The sequence below is a fragment of the Microtus oregoni genome, unplaced genomic scaffold (assembly GCF_018167655.1).
Source record: "Microtus oregoni isolate MIOR12 unplaced genomic scaffold, Mior012 000006F_ref0000085, whole genome shotgun sequence".
In the NCBI taxonomy this organism is placed as follows: Eukaryota; Metazoa; Chordata; class Mammalia; order Rodentia; family Cricetidae; genus Microtus; species Microtus oregoni.
The window spans coordinates 8285758-8302000 of record NW_024543065.1 but is presented as its reverse complement, the minus strand read 5'-3'; the positions used below and the strand labels follow the sequence as shown (position 1 = coordinate 8302000).

The window sequence follows — 16243 nt, the reverse complement described above, 5'->3', positions numbered from 1 at the left end:
TTTAGAACAATCTGTAGGGCATTTTCTTGATTAACGATTGATGTTGGAGGGTCCAGCCCACTGGGAGCAGTATCGCCCCTGGGCCTGTGGTCTTAGGTGATCTAAGAAAGCAGGTCCTGAGAAGCAAACCAGTAAGCAGCACTTTTCCATGGCTTCTGCTTCAGTTCCTGCCTTGAGTTCCTGGCCAGCTGTCCCTCAGTGATGGAGCGTGACTTGAGGGTTGTAAGATAACATAAACCCTCCCCTCCCAAGTTGTTCCTGCTTACGGTGTTTTATTACTGCAATAGAAACCCTAAACAAAGTCTTGATTCATCTAATATCTTCAAAATTTCCCACATAATTCTCCCCTGGCAATCATATCCTAGTTCCTGTTCTGAGGATTAAGCCTTAGTAATAGTGAGATCCGCTTCTTGTGGATCACACTGCATACAGTTTGAAATGTCTTCTAGGTGATATTTTGTTTAAAGCAAAGGGGGAAGAAAGAATATCGGCACATCTGGAAACTCTCAGTGGAAGAAAGTCTCTCACTCCAAGAAGTACAGAGTTTTTACATACTGTTTAGAAATGCATATGACGTGTATTAAAAGAGCACACTTTAAAAGTCTTCAGCCTGGCATAGTGGAGCAAGCATGGAATTGCAGCACATGGGAGACTGAGGCAGGGGGATAAGATCGAGTCCAGCCACGGCTTCATTGCAAGTTGTGGTTAGTGTATTACAAAACAAGATTCTCTCTGAAGAGAAAACAAGACACCTTGAACAATTTCTTCTAAGCATATGGAAAATTGAGGATGTAGAAGGAGTCATCAAAGACCCTGTCACATCTGGACAGTTCCCAGCACAGCATCAGTTTTATTTGGTCACATGACTCCATTGATTAGTTTAAGACAGATTTCTCGCATGTCTTCTCACCTATCCATTTGCAGATTGTATCACTAAAATATACAGAAGAACTTCCCACTAAAAGGAACATACTCCCTGGTGTGGTGGAACGTACCTGTAATCCTAGGACTTAGGGAGGAGAGACATGAAGACCGTGAGTTCACAGCTAGCAAGACTGTGTCTCAAGAAAAAACAAAAACAAAATAAATGATGGGCCAGAGGTGGCTCATTACCACCAAATCTGATGACCTGAGATTAACCCTCAGAACCCACATGATGGGAGGAGGGAACTGACTCCCTGCAAGTTATTGTTGGATCTCCACACATGCATACATGCACTGTGGCATGTGTGTGCCCTGAAATATACACATACATACAATGAGTGAATGAAGAGTGAATGAATGTAAAAAAAGAAAACAAATATTATGTATTAGTATCTGTCATCCCACCTTTAAGAAGCAGTAGTAGTGTTTCTTTGATATTATCAGATGACCAGTTGCTCTTCATCTTTCTTTCCGGGAATGTTTTTTCAGTAATTTAGATTGGACTAGTTTTGTGAATTGGTGTCTTGTGGTTGGGCACCATCTTCTATAAGTGTGCTTTGATCTAAGTTCCATGTTCAGCCCATTGGTTAATATTTCTTCTTTATGGAGAGAAGCGAGTTACTACTACTCTGCACAGCAGTGATTTTCTGACGTTTTGGTCTTAAATCTCCTTTATGATTGAAAACTCAAGTAGGTATTTTTTTTCTAATAGCCTATGCATATTGATACTGGGTTAAAATAGATTGATTGCTCACTATATAATATATATAAACACAATTTTTATAAAAGAGCAATAAATTATATAAAATAGTAGTAATAAATACCAGAGAAGTTGCCATAGTTTCAACTTCTGCAAATCTGTCTAACATCTGGTTTTACAGGAGATAGCTGGATTCTTACAGCTGCTTTTGCCTTTAGTCTATCTCAGTTTGTTTTTTGGCTGAAGTATATGAAGAAAGTCTCGATTAATGTAGATACAGGGTAGGAAAAGAGAGGAATATTTTGCTAGCTTTTCAGTAATAGTGGAAATCTTTGATATCACAGCAGAACTCCATGAAGGGTGGTTTATTTTAAAGGTGGGTTGGTGTACAGTGTACAGTTGAAACCTGAACACTGAGATTTCACCCTGTATTAAAGTTTATTGATCTGAGAGTTGGAATGAATCCATGCTCTGGGCTCAGTGTTGTAACATTATACCTTAGTCATTGGGAGACCATGTCTCCAAAGAACTATGTAAATCTTCCAAATCTCATCACATCTCATTAAGTACTTTAAGCTTCATTCTCATTTCTGCCACTACCTTTCCATGTTCTTGGCAACATCTTGGCTCTTGGGAAGCCGTCGGGGGTCATGGCGGATGCTTCAATGTAGTCAAACAAACTCGATCTCTTCCTGATAAAAATCACGTTCATGTTTGTTGTGTTAGTAGGTCAGACATGTGATGGATAGGTTAATATAGATGACAGTGAATAGTGGACTCAATTCCCCTTTTATTTTCCCACCATCAATGGTATCTTTTAAATCTACATTTTATTGAGTAGTTCCCTTATCTTTGGTTCCACTTTCTGAGGTTATAGTTTCTCAGAGGGCTCAGTTACTTGAAGTCAACATTTCCTCAAAAATATTAAATGGAATTGTCAAGAAACAAACAATCCATCAGTTTTAAATGTTGTTCTGCCTAGTGTGAGATCTTAGGCTATCCTGCTTAGGAATGAGTCATCTTTTTCCGTACTGTATATACACTATCCACCTCCTCCACTTTGGTACTTGGTGACTTGACTGTCTCAGTTACCAGACTGATTGTCCAGATTCACAGTGCTTGTCTTCAAGTACACCTCATTTTGTTTCACACTGAAGCCCAACTGCAAGAGCATTGATGCTGATGACTTGAACATGCCGAAGAGAATTCCTCCGTTTGTTTAAATGAAAAGGTGAAAATTCTCACCTTAATAAGGAAAGAAAATCATACCAAGTCACTGACAGTTGTTCTCAACATTTTGTAGTGTCTAATTTAGAAGTTAAACTTCCCTGTAGGAATGTCTGCTTAGGGGGAAAAAAAGTGTACGAAGCTGGTGGTATAGCTCAGTAGTAGAGCGAGTGCCTCTCCGGCTCTGGTCACAGTTTCTGGCACACAGAGTCAAACAGACACATAGTAGAATAGAGCTTGGCGGGCCCCACACCTGCCAGCAAGTGCTCTACCAGTGCTCAGCCCATTAGTGATACTTTCCAAACCGTTGTTTGTAGATGGATGAAGCAAGAAAATAATGTCATTAAAAGAAACAAGTAGTAATGATCACTAAATCAAATTGATGTGCATGTGAAGTATTTACGTTCCCTTATTCCTCTTCAAGGTTAAAAAAGTAAATCATGACTGAATCTGCATCTAGCACAAGTGGTCAAGAGTTTGATGTGTTCAGTGTTATGGACTGGAAGGATGGAGTTGGTACCTTACCAGGAAGTGACTTAAAGGTGGGTTTTTTTTTATCATGTATGAATTATGTGTTGTGTGTATCTGTGTGTGAGCTTATTTTACAGTGACTACATACATAAAATAAGAACTCAAACCATTAAATATAATGTTATGGCTTTATACAGTATGTGGTCTTCTACAGTAAATTAGTAAGAAGATAACATGAAATATTGATAGATTGTCAGTTGGGTTAGGGGACTGAGGAATATTTTTAGAATGTTCTTAGTTTAAGAAAATTAATCAATAGCTCTGAGGAGGATCATCTATCTATCTGTTTTGATTCTATTATGATGCTGGCCAATATATATATGGAAATGGCAGACCTAGAAGGTCTAGCATTTTGAATATTTTAGTAATAGCTTTGGAGCTCTGAGTGGGTCCTTAGTGTTTTTATATTAAATGGGGTAAAATAATATGAAAATTTTGAATCAATAGGACTATTCGCTGCCTTTAAATTATTTATACTATGAATATAAGTTTTTGTATAATCACTTTTAAGCAGCAAGTTCTTTTTATAAGTCAGCCTGTGATCTTATAGAAAGGGCTCTTCATGGGGTTCAGTCTCCTCATGATACATATGTGCTAGTCCACCGTGTGTCTCCACTCTTCATGGGGTTCAGTCTGCTCACGATATATGTGCTGTTCATCACTATCCCCATTCTTCATGGGGTTCTGTCTACCCACTGTATAAGTGCTGCCCACCCCGTGTCTCCTGCCCCCACTGAATCTACAGTAGGACCACCTGCTGCTCTATGAAACATAGTTCTGCGAGCTCAAACTGCCCCCACTTCTCATTTCTAATTTGGTTTAGCTGTGTTTCTATCTCTGGGACCTTGAACCTGTCTGTGGCCTTTTAGACTTTGTGTTTGTACTCAGTCATTTAGGTGTTTAAACTTCCTGTCCCTCTAACAGGCTGTCACTTAGTCTGTCTCTGTAATACTTGATGTTCTGTGCTGTCTCAAATAGGAAAATTTTACTCCTGACTTAGGCTTCTTGAAATCTAATCCTTTTGATGGCTGCTTGACAAGTATCTTAGCCAAGTCCCTGCTTTCACTTATCCTCAGGGGTACAATTTAAACATCTGTCTGCCGTTGGAAAAATGTTTGAGATTTTGGTTGGCTTAGCTTTAATTAAGTACAAAGTGCCAGTGAGTTTAAGGAAACAAAACTATTGCAGCGAGGTTTAGTGAAATCCGGAGGAAGTTTTTTTTTTGTTGTTGTTGTTATTGTTTTTGTTTTTTAAGTGGTTATCAAAACATAGCCAGAGGTTTTTAATTCTAGTGTTCTTTTGTACCATAGGAAACTATAGTCTAAAGTAATGCATAGTATACTTTAACTAAAAAAGATCACAGATGTGCTTATTGTGTTAAGTGGAAATGTTTGAGGAAGTAGGAGAGCTAATTTCCTCATCTGAACATTACATATTATAGGTGTATATGGAAATAGCCAATGGTACTCATAAATATGCACACATATGATGAATCCACTTAAAATTATTAAAAAGAAGAAATTTTTCAGTTTGAGTTTTATGTGATGATGAGTCATGGAATAAGTTAGTTCTTCTGGGTCAAAATTGCTCTGCAGTAAAATAAATAAATGCAAGAGCAAATAGGAATTGAACGGCTCTGACATTCTTCAAGAGTCTAACTGTATGAGAAGTGATGGATATAGAAGGCTGAAAAAATACTATTCCTTAAGCTCTGATAATGGGAATCATATATCAGCCATGTGAACTTTGCCAGATTATTTAAAATCAGAGAGTAGAGAGGTATTTCAACACCTAAGAGCATGTACTACTTTTGTAAGGTACTCTCGTTTGGGTAGGCCTCACAAGGCCTGGAAGGCCAGTTCCAGGGGATCCAACAGTCTTCTGGGTTCCAAGGATGCTTGCACTCACAGCCTTCTGATTCCAGCCACGTACACAAAATTAATAATGAGATAAGCCTTATGACTGATTACTTAAAATCTTTACATTTTGTAAGCTTTATCTGGAAAAAATTGGGGGTTGTTAGGACCCGTAAGATCCACAACTTTAGAAAGGATAGAGAAGAATGTAAATAATTACTTAGTGTGTGCATTTTCTGACTTGGCAATAAATTATGAAAACTGTCTTTTTCTGTTATTTCATGTGCATATTATTCTTGTGCATTTTCGCTGTATAATGGTGAAATTTATAGCTTTCTTTTAGTTAGCTTTTGGTAATAAAGGAGCGTTTCCATCCCTAAGAAATCTGGATTGCTTTAAAGTTTTCTAAGCAATGGGTTTTGGAAATTAACCTATTATTTTTATTAAGATAATCAGGTAATTAAGTCATTTAGGGTATTATAATCAGGGTTATTTGATATGACTTTTACACTGATGTAATTACTGGGGTAATTGCTATGTGTCCAATCTACTTCATGAGCAGTAGACTGATACCTCATTTTCACAAATAATTTGAAGAGTTCGGGAGATGACTTAGCGGAAGAGCACAGAGTTTAGAGAAAGGCCTTTTCTCAAGGAGATTATGGGGGGAGAGGAGTGACAAAGCAGGACATAGAAGTTCTCCTAGCCTCTGTATTGTATGTATGGTGTGTGCACCAGAATGTGTGTGCGTACAACACTCACATACACCTCTCTCTCTATCTCTGTGTCTTTATCCCACACACAATGTTTTATTTATAACCCCTTAAATTGAAGATTCACAGCCCATCTATTGGGTAACGGGTTCCTCTGAGATTTAGACATTTAGTCATCCTACAGAAAAATTCCTTAAGCCGGAAGTTAAACAACTCTAATAGCTTCAGGAAGTCCCTGAAACTGAACAGATTCACTCGACCTCTCCCTGCCAGAATAAAACAACAGAATAAAGCAGAGAGTCTCTCTCCAGAGAGAAGTGTCAGGCTGCAAAGAATCGGAGCAAAACAGCTGACTGGAAGAATCAGAAACCAGCAGACCCACCTGGAAGAGGTTTAGCTCAACAAAGGCACCTGGAAAGACACTCTCCATCCTGATGAGTTGCCTGCAGGCTGGATAGTGTGCTCCAGGTTCCTAGCTCTGTGCGCTGCCACCCATGCTGGGTTAGGCTCTGGTGATGCAGCTGTCTGAGTCATCTTTGCTTCTGAAAGTAACCCCAATTAAAAAAAAAATTTTTTTTTGTTCACCAAGTTGAACTTTGATAGTATCAGTACTTTGGTTTGTTGTGGGCTTCCTATCTGGGATGAGTAGATGTGTGCATTGAGACTCCCTAGGAAAAGGTTTGTCATACGACACCGTCTCATTGACTATATTTTATAGTGTTTCTTACATCCCAATCTCAGTTGTTTAAGAGGTTGAGAAAATAATTTTCTCCTAAACTAAAATGTTAACACTTTGAATAATTCATAAAATTGGCTTCCTCACGTCATGCTGAGAACTTCGCCTTACCCAGGCTGCTGCTTTTAAATGGTTTGTGTGTTCACGGGCGTGTGGATTTCCTAACAGTTGGTACCTAAGCCATCCAACTGAAGTTTGTCCAGCTGGTACAGCCTGGCCTCATAGGCAGAGGTCAACTTCCCGTTGTGCGAACAGGCTTTATATTCTGTGGATTTTGCCATCCTGAAAGAACTGCCTTTGTGACAGTCTCATGGTTGCTGGCTAATTTCATTGTCATTTTTCTGGTTAAACTTTTGAAGCAGCTGCCATTGTCCGAGTTTGAGCTCCTGAAGGTTTTCGGATTTCTGGCCGCCACTTTTCTCTGGTCCCACGTCTCCTCCTACCTCAGCGCCTCTTTGGTCCCCTCCCCCATCTTTGGCGCATTTTCCTGACTTGTCAATGGTATGTTCAGCCCTCCCACACTGGGCCAATTTATTTGAGATAAAGCACAAACATCTTTTTGGGTGTAGAAGTGAGAGAAATAGGAAATTAACCCCCTGAGGGGGCACCTTACCTGCGCTGTATTTCATCCTTTCATAGCCCCTGCCGTCTGTCTTGCCAGCTGACACATGGGGAAACTGAGGCCCCTTTGCCCAAGTCAGTTATTGCAGCTCTGGGGTGGAGGAGACCGTGGTGGTGTTGAAACGGACTCTCTTAACACTAGTACAACGTTGTCTAAAGACAGTGTTCTCGAATCAACAGACACAAGGAGAAGTTAGAGACAGAAGGTTCCTTCAGTGGCGGGGACCAGGAAGCCCTTTGAAAATCAGATGTTCTTTGAGTTGAAAATGTGCTCTTTGTAAAGACTTCTTGGAAGGTTCAGGGGAAGAGAGAGAGAGAGCAGAGCAAGCTTTCCAGAGGCAGAGCCCCTTCCGGGCAAAGTGTTCAAACGACACTAGTCTCAAAAATATTGTGGTCATTGTCACAGCGCTTCTGCCTAGACAAGCTTCAGAAATTTTACCGTTACCTAATTTGTTCTTTGAAAATACAAATAAACTTTTAGTAGAGCGACGTCCCCAGGTTGACTGTGGAAAGGCAACTAAGTGGCGGTAGAAAGCTACCTGGCAGGGCTTCCCAAGCCCGAGTACCTGAGGTTCTCTACCTGAATTTCTAATGGCGTCTTAAACATTTCTTCAGAAAGAATTAGTCCTCTGAGGCAGAAGGAGTTAGTCTCCCAGAGTCCCTCAGTAAAATGCAGATGCTCCCCTGAGAGCGATAGCATCTTATCTGGCAAGAATAATTGCTCCTCATCAGAGAGCAAGACCTGCTAAGGCAGTGCAGAAGCCAGCTGTAAATCCAGCCCTTCTTTGCAATGCATGGCTTAGCCTTGTCTCGCTAAATGTTTGAAATAGTTTAGTGACCGAAGATTTGTGCCCTTAAAGCGCATTGGTAACTGGGATTCAGGTTTCAACATCAAAAGTAATAAAGTGGAAATCATAACCTCTAGAGTGTCTTTTAGTGATCTGTTATTAAAGAGACCCCCAAAAGAAGAAAGAAGGCTTTTGACCCTAGAAGGAAAAGTAAAGAGTAGACAATTAAAGTAGCTCAGGCTAAGCCAAATAAACAAAACCTTGCCACCCTGCAGATAATCTGAGGCACCTGGATAGATTCATATGTAGTAAAAGCTGCGTGCCAACTGTATGTTTGTTTTTCTTGCTTAATGCTTAATGAATTACTTTTGTAAAGTTTATGATTTCATATTTTTAGTTGGAGAATAGGACACTTGAGGAGTTTTGTGTCCTGCCAGAGTCAATCATAAAATCATTGAGGACCCAGGTGCTCAATTGGGGAAACAAAAGGCAATGCATCCATCTTTTTGGGATCCTGTCTTCGGACGTCTAGTTCCGCCAGCACACTCGTTCTTCCTAACATTTCTCTTCACTCGTCTTGCCATGGAAGACACACAATCCAAGTGAAGAAGCCACCGGGACATTTAACTCCTCTGTCTTTTTTTTTCTGTAGTCCTGGTTCCTCAAGTGTGCGCATAATTTCATTTTACACCTGGGTAGGGCATCAGCCCTCCCTCGGTCTGCGGCTTCAGGCTGTTCACGGTGTCACCAGGTGACACTGCAGGTCTGTTTGTATTTAGACTATCGATTATGGCAGTTAATGTTAGCAGAAGGAGAAATGGCGAAGATTAAATGTTGCATTTGCAGAGATAGGACCTTTTAACTTTAAAGGGATTTGAGCCAGACCCTTACGAGTGTCGGGCCTGCACTTCTCACCCAGAGGTCTGTTCTGGTGTCCTTTCTCGGGCGATTATAATACAGGGTGGTGTCCAGTGTTTCAGCCATTGCAATCCTTTCTGCGTACTCTAAATGTCTGGTGCTGTTTCTCACATCTCACGTTTGTCAAGTGAGCGTACATGAGCCTGGATAGCGAGTCATGGGAGCAGAATTACCCATCGTAAGTGAATCATCATTTGCGCCTATTAAAAATTGGAACTCAGAATTGGTTTTTGTATCACATTCTTTAATATCATTAAATAATGATCTCAGTAGCATGTTCTATCTGCTCTTGCCCAGTAGATGGTACTGTCAGCCTTATTTTGAACAGTTGCTAGTTAAGTTTTTTTTTTTTTTTTTTGGAACCTTAAGGTTTTTTTTCTTTTTTACGTTATTACTTTTAGTTCTTGTCCATAAAATTAGCTTTTACCCCTTTCTAAGCTGACATGGACATTAGGTATGCCACACTCATTGCTTGTGAATTTGTACTCAGGATATATAATAGAAGAAACGTCACATTCCTGGACTTTTTCCGTTCATTCAGTCTAGAAAGTATGTAATCATTTTATAGAGTGAGTGTGGGAAAAACATATAGCAGAGTGAAAGATCCGAAACATTTTATTGTTCTTTCAAATCTGAGCTTCCCACTCTTCTTTCTCCTGCTAACACCTGCGTGTCCTGACTGTCATTCTGTCCGATGGAAACTAGGGGTGAGGGAAACATTTAGGTCCATGAGTTCTGGAGTCTGAGAAAGAGCAGGCTCTCTGCCATGGTATAGTAGCAGCGATGAAGCCTTCTGCTTAAACATAAGTGGCTTAATGCAGAGACCGCTTTATCAGCTGCTGCCACGAGACAGAGGAAGGACTAGGGGAGAGGCTCCATTACCTTCCTCCTCAGTGATGCCATGCCATGTCACAGGCTGGTTCAGCTCTTGCAGTTCTTTCTCTGCTGTCTCCCACTTCTTTGGGACTGAACTTCATGGAGAATTTTTGAGGGTGGTGAGGGAAGTGTGGCGCTGGGGAGGGACTATCTCATGGTTTGTGCATTTTCATCTTGGCACAGAAGGAGGAAGGTGACAGGCCATTATAGCCTCCTCTTTGAATAAATAGATCACCTTTAGTGAGCTGAATCGATTTCTGGGGGTAGAGGGGGAGTGGGGAAGAGACTTTTCCTTTAGTGGCTTTGCTAAGTAAACAGCAGTATTAAATAAATAAAAATGGTAGTAAAAGTGTGTCTGAGAGGACAAATAGAAGTGCACAGCTCTAGTGACACCCACTCCTTCGGACTAGTCTTCCTCAGTCCAAAATTCAGAAAACAGAAGGGCTTATTGGTACTGAAAAGCCTACCCAAGAGGGACTGTTTAACTCTGCACGTGTGGTTAATTGCTTAAAGCCTGTGTGTCAGTCATGAACTGAATCATGCCCCGAGGAATTTTGTAAATGTCGCCTTCTTTCTTCCATGTTGATTGCCAGTTTAGGGTGAATGAATTCGGAGCTTTGGAGGTTATCACCGATGAAAGTGAGATGGATAGTGTCAAGAAAGCAACTGCCACCACCACTTGGATGGTCCCAACTGCTCAAGAGGGTAAGGCCGGCCCACCCGCTGCTGATGTCTTCTCGCTGAGTGATTTAAAATCAGTCTGCCCAAGCTTGTAGAAGAGGGCCAAACTTTGAAAGCCCCAGATTACTTTTGTGTCTTGTGTCCTTACATAAATTTTTGTTATGGAGTAGACAGGAACCAACTTCTACATTTTAAAATAATTATACGCTGTCTTATTTCTAACGCCAGATCTGTAAATACCCTGAGATTCGTTGTAAATGATCAAGTAAACCCAAGTTGCTAATGGCCTACCTAGGTGATTTAGCCAAAAGGCCTGGCACTTTTGGGGTTTTGTTTTTATTTTTTTATTTTTATTTTTTTTCATCTACTCCAATGGTTGTAACTAACACCTATATGCTGATGACTCCAAAATCTATATCTCCAGCCCCGACCTCTCCCCCGAGCTCCAGGCCCGTATTTCCACCTGCCTACTGGACATCTCCACCTGGATGTCCCACAGGTACCTCAAACTCCACATATCTGAAACGCAATTCATTTTCTTTTTCTTTCTCCCTTCCCCTAAACTTACTCTTTCCTCCGTAACCCATGTCACCCGGAGGTAGCGCCATCTACCAGGTGCATAATCAAGGTGTCTAGGAGTCATCCTGCCTTTGTTCCTCCACTTCCTGTTCCTTAATGCTCTCGGTTTTTAGTCCCTAAATAAGTCTCAGATCTGGCCTTTCCTATTTTCCCTGCCACTGCCTTAATGTAGGCCTCTAACTCTCCCTGAAACTATTGCAGAAGTCTCTTAAATAATCACCGCTTCTAACTCACCCCTTTCCAGTTTATCCTGCACTCTGAAGTCAGTGGAACTTGTGTAGACTGCTCACCTGCAACTTGGCTAATGTCTCTCTGCCACCCCAGCGAAGCCTTCAAGGATCTGGTGGCCTGCATCCACCTGATTGCCCTGTCTACCCATTCTATTCCTTTCTCTGTGTGTTGTGCTCCGGCCCTTTGAGCAGCTCGGACCTACATGTCATTGTCCCAAATCGTCGTATGATTTCTGCTTCCCTGCCTTTGTTCATGCTGGTTTTGTTTTGTTTTTGTCTTTTTCTGGCTCAAATGCTGTTTCTTTCTTTGTTTTGCTTTGGCCTTTAAAACCCTGTTGAAGTGATGTGTCAGAAACTCCCTCCTGCTTGACCTTACCCCTGGCTGAAAAAAAAAAAAAATCGCTTCTTCCTCTGCCGCCCTAGAACTTGTGCTTCTATGAACTTCTATGACTGCATGCATCCCACATGATTAGAAGGCCTGGGCTTCTTGTATGGCTTCTCTTCTAGACTGTGAGCTGTCTTGGGCGAGTGTACTGACATAATCAGTGTCCAGTATAAATTGGTGCCTAACAAATGTTTGCTGAATGACTCAGGCAGAAAGAAATGGTACTTCCTAAATGACTTGGGTAATTATGACCCAGGAGATCAGTTACACTAAAACTACATGTGTTAATTTAGTCCATTAAATAAAAAGTCACTCATCAAAATGTTATAAAGTAACTTAGATGGCCCTTTTAGCTCTACCAAGATTCACCTATAGATTAGAGCTTTTAGACCAATAATATTATCTGAAATTCAGTAACTAATGAAATTCTTTTCTTTCTATTTTGAACTCTGTAGGAAAAGCCGAGGTCTTGTGTGAATTTTTTTGTTTATCCTTTTTGGATATTTGTTGTTGAGATAGGTCTCATTAGGCCAAGAAAGCCTCGAACTCAAAGAAATCAGACTGCCTCTGCCTCTCAAAGGGTGAGATTAAAGATTAAAGATACCACACCTGACCCTCTGTCTAGATTTTTTTAAAAAACAAAATAACCAGAAGTGACTGATTTTCTGCCAAACTTAACCCCCATCCCCAACTTTATAGTTCAATAACTGGCTCATTCAACAAACATCCTTCTTTATTGTGTCGCTAACAAAATTAGTAGAAGAGAAAGTTTACACATACTTTGCAGTGCCTGCTGACATGATTTTAATTTCTCCTCCTTTTTCATCTTCTAGTCTTTTCAGAGAAGACTGGGGTACCATTCAGGTTGAAAGATCAATCAAAAGCAGATGGGCTTCAGTATTGTGAGAACTGTTGTCAGTACGGCAATGGCGATGAGTGTCTTTCTGGAGGAAACTATTGCAGCCAGAACTGTGCTCGGCACGTCAAAGACAAGTAGGTTTCCTTCCCTTTCGTCTATGACATCAGCAGAGACTTCCAGAGCATAGTGTCTGAGAAGACGAGGGTTAAATGTGCTGTAGGACATCTGTGCCCTTCTTGGAGCTGTTTGCTCGACTTTCTCTCTGGTAACAGAGGACCCTTGACCCCTGCATTGGATTGAGTGCCTTCTCTAGAAAGTCCATTCTAGTAGTGCTGTTCTCTCTCTGTAATCGACCACTGTTACCACTAATTTGATTGTTTCCAGTGAAGAGTACTTAGGTGTTCCTGACCCATGTGCACATTTGGATGGTACTCATATTTATGACAACACACTTGTTTACTTCCACATAGGAAACCAAAGTCCCCCGTAGAAATGTCCATAGTAGATAATGTAATAATCCCTTGTAGGATGACCTCAGTGGACATATACTAAGTGATGTACAACCTCCCCATCTGGGGACTATCTAATAAATTAAAGCTTAGGAGCAAAAGGTGTGTTTCTTGAGTATAACATAGGATAAAATAAATGACATTTATTTTTTAATTTAATCTTTAAAAATCTCTTTTGTGGCCGGGCGGTGGTGGCGCACGCCTTTAATCCCAGCACTTGGGAGGCAGAGGCAGGCGGATCTTTGTGAGTTCGAGACCAGCCTGGTCTACAAGAGCTAGTTCCAGGACAGGCTCCAAAACCACAGAGAAACCCTGTCTCGAAAAACCAAGAAAAAAAAAATCTCTTTTGTGGGTGTTTTGTCTACATGTATATCATACACCATATGCGTGCCTCAGAGGCCAAAAGAGGACATCAGTTTCCCCTAGAACTGTAGTTACAGGCAGTTGTGAGCCACCATGTGGGTGCTGGGAATTGAACCTGGGTCCCCATGAAGAGCATTCAGTGCCCTTAGCCACTGAAGCATGTCTCCATTGATTTTTGTGTTTCCGTGGAGATTCCCTCATATCATATTTAATATAGAAATTTCTGATTGTTTTGTATTGGCAAAGGGATTCTTTGCAGATTTATAATTGGCCTTTTCTATTGGATTTGATAATCTTAAAATTGATCTTTCCTTTGTTTCAAATTGCCTCGGAAACATATATCTCAACATAATTGATTATTTTATTATTAGGAGAGACAAGTAATTATAAACCCATTAGAATCTATTTTACGTACATTGATATTTCCCTTTTGAAGTTAATATATAAAGTAATTTCCAGTTTTTACCCAGAAAGATCTATAAAACATGATTTTAAATGTTCCCTAAACATACTATTTGCTAATACCCATGGATTTCTTTTAGTAATTATATGTTTCCTTTGAAGAGGAATTTTTAAAAATAATTCTGCATCAATAATCAACATGTAGGTATTTGATAGGTATTGTTTCCTTGTCACTGTTTTGGGCTTATAAACACAGCAGAGATCAGAAGGAAGAAAGAGATGGAGGTGAAGACAACGAGGACGAGGATCCCAAGTGTAGTCGGAAGAAAAAACCAAAATTATCTCTGAAAGCTGACTCCAAGGAGGATGGAGAAGAGAGAGATGACGAAATGGTCAGTAGCCCTTATGTGCCCATTCAGATATGTGGGCAGTCTTGGGGCAGGGGGGTCTAATTACCAGATCTGTTTTGGAGTCAAGTGCTTGAGTTAGTTAATGCTACTTTCAGGGATCACTTATGTCGGGGATTTCTTGCCACTTCGTGCCTCACTGTCATCATCTAAAAATGAGAATAATAAGTAACAGTGTCTCTCCTTCAATATTCAGAAGTCGGATGTTCTGGAATTTATTACTGGGATGAGAGGCAACAATGAAACCTTAAAGTTTTGTGGATGGATTTCAAATTCTCTTACCAGCAAAATGCCAATACAACTTTGGTAAATTGCGGATAGATCTTATAAACTATGTGAGTGGATAGAGAATGACATGTAACTGTGAAGTGTGCCTAGGGGGGAAAAGTCATTCAAAATATGTTCATTGAAATGTAACTACTTTCACCCTAAAGTGGGTATTAGTAGTTTTACAGGAACAGAGACGTTTGAGATCTTTTTTTGTTTGTTTGTTTTTGTTTTTCGAGACAGGGTTTCTCTGTGGCTTTGGAGCCTGTCCTGGAACTAGCTGTGAAGACCAGGCTGGTCTCGAACTCACAGAGATCCGCCTGCCTCTGCCTCCCGAGTGCTGGGATTAAAGGCGTGCGCCACCATCGCCCGGCTGACGTTTGAGATCTTGAAACATTTTATCCAAGATGAGTTAATGAGCAGTTGTTATCTAGTAGACACTATTCAATGGGCTGGGACTATGGAAATGAGTAAGAAGTAGTAGGACTAAGGTCCTTCTTCATGAAGACATTGTGTTCTGGCAAAGGAGGCATGATAATCAAGCAAAAAGAACCAGTGATATACCAGTTTATCCCAAGTACTATGCTGGTATTTAAAGTAGAAAATTCAATTAGGATTGGCTGACTGGTGAAAATTGGGTTTTGGTGGGGAGGGTGCCTCAAAAGACAGGAACACAATTGTGCACAGTGAGCAGGAATCAGCTGTGTGCATTTAGCTCTTCACATAATACAACTTCCAAGGGAGAAGACCTGAAGCGAGCATAGCTGTAGCACATTCTGTTGGAGGGTACCCACAGAGGTCCCTAAGGTGCATGGAAGATTAGGGAAGAGCGGGATGAGGAAGCTGAGGGTAGTATGACTTGGGTCAGATCAAAGTGATGGCTTACTAAGTATAGGGGGAAGACACTGGGAAGTTAGAGGCAAGGGGATGCTGTAGTTTGATTTGTTCTTTGCTTGACCAGTTTTCTGTCAGGAGCCATTTCCTCCTAGGATTATTACAGGAACCATCACCCTGGGGAGTCTGCAGAGAACCCCACACCCATAATTGTGTTAAGAATCGTTCTATTCAGGACAGGCTCCAAAACCGCGGAGAAACCCTGTCTGGAAAAAAAAAAAAAAAAAAGAATCGTTCTATTGACAGAGCCTACCCCACACCCAAATTGGCTGTTAATGGAAAGCTATCTGTTAGCAGAACCCACCCCACATTCCAAACTATCTAGAGAACTAGGTGTGTCAACTCGTGACTTCCTGGCCTACTTGACCTGACCGAAGGTAACCTCCTGGACCTTGTGACCAACATGAACCACAGGGCAAGATTCCATGCCCCCGCCCCCATCCCAAGCCAAACTCCATACCCTATATAAGCTGTACCCCATCTCTAATAAACGGAGGCTTTGACAGGAACCCCCGCTTAGCCTCATTCCTCTCTCTTAGCCCATTATCTTCCAGATAGTGCCTCTCTGGGACCCTGGAATAACTGACTGCAGGGTGGGTTACAACCCCTAGACTGAGTAGCCCACCCAAAAGCGGTTTACAGTTTTCTGTGACCCATGTAAGCAGGAGTAGATTCAGGGAAACCAGGTAGATATTCTAAGTCAGAGGGCCATGTAAGATATAAGTTAGTGATTTTTGTTAGCGTTAAGGTTGTGAGGATTTATAAGAAACGGAAAGA

At 41.0% G+C, this 16243-nt stretch overlaps 1 protein-coding gene across 12 annotated transcripts in view; it reads left to right on the top strand.

Moving 5' to 3' along the window:
• L3mbtl3 (L3MBTL histone methyl-lysine binding protein 3) overlaps nt 1-16243 on the top strand; it is a 113822-nt gene that overhangs the window by 19470 nt on the left and 78109 nt on the right. For 4 of the 12 annotated variants that reach the window (XM_041654062.1, XM_041654061.1, XM_041654060.1 and 1 more), the window contains 4 exons: nt 10484-10595; nt 10996-11070; nt 12599-12758; nt 14155-14290. In XM_041654062.1, the coding sequence (XP_041509996.1) occupies nt 10535-10595; nt 10996-11070; nt 12599-12758; nt 14155-14290 (432 nt within the window). In that variant the 5' untranslated portion in view covers nt 10484-10534. Of the gene's footprint in view, nt 1-3275; nt 3394-10483; nt 10596-10995; nt 11071-12598; nt 12759-14154; nt 14291-16243 lie in introns of all 12 variants that reach the window. The other 8 variants (XM_041654053.1, XM_041654054.1, XM_041654052.1 and 5 more) reach the window with 6 other exon arrangements.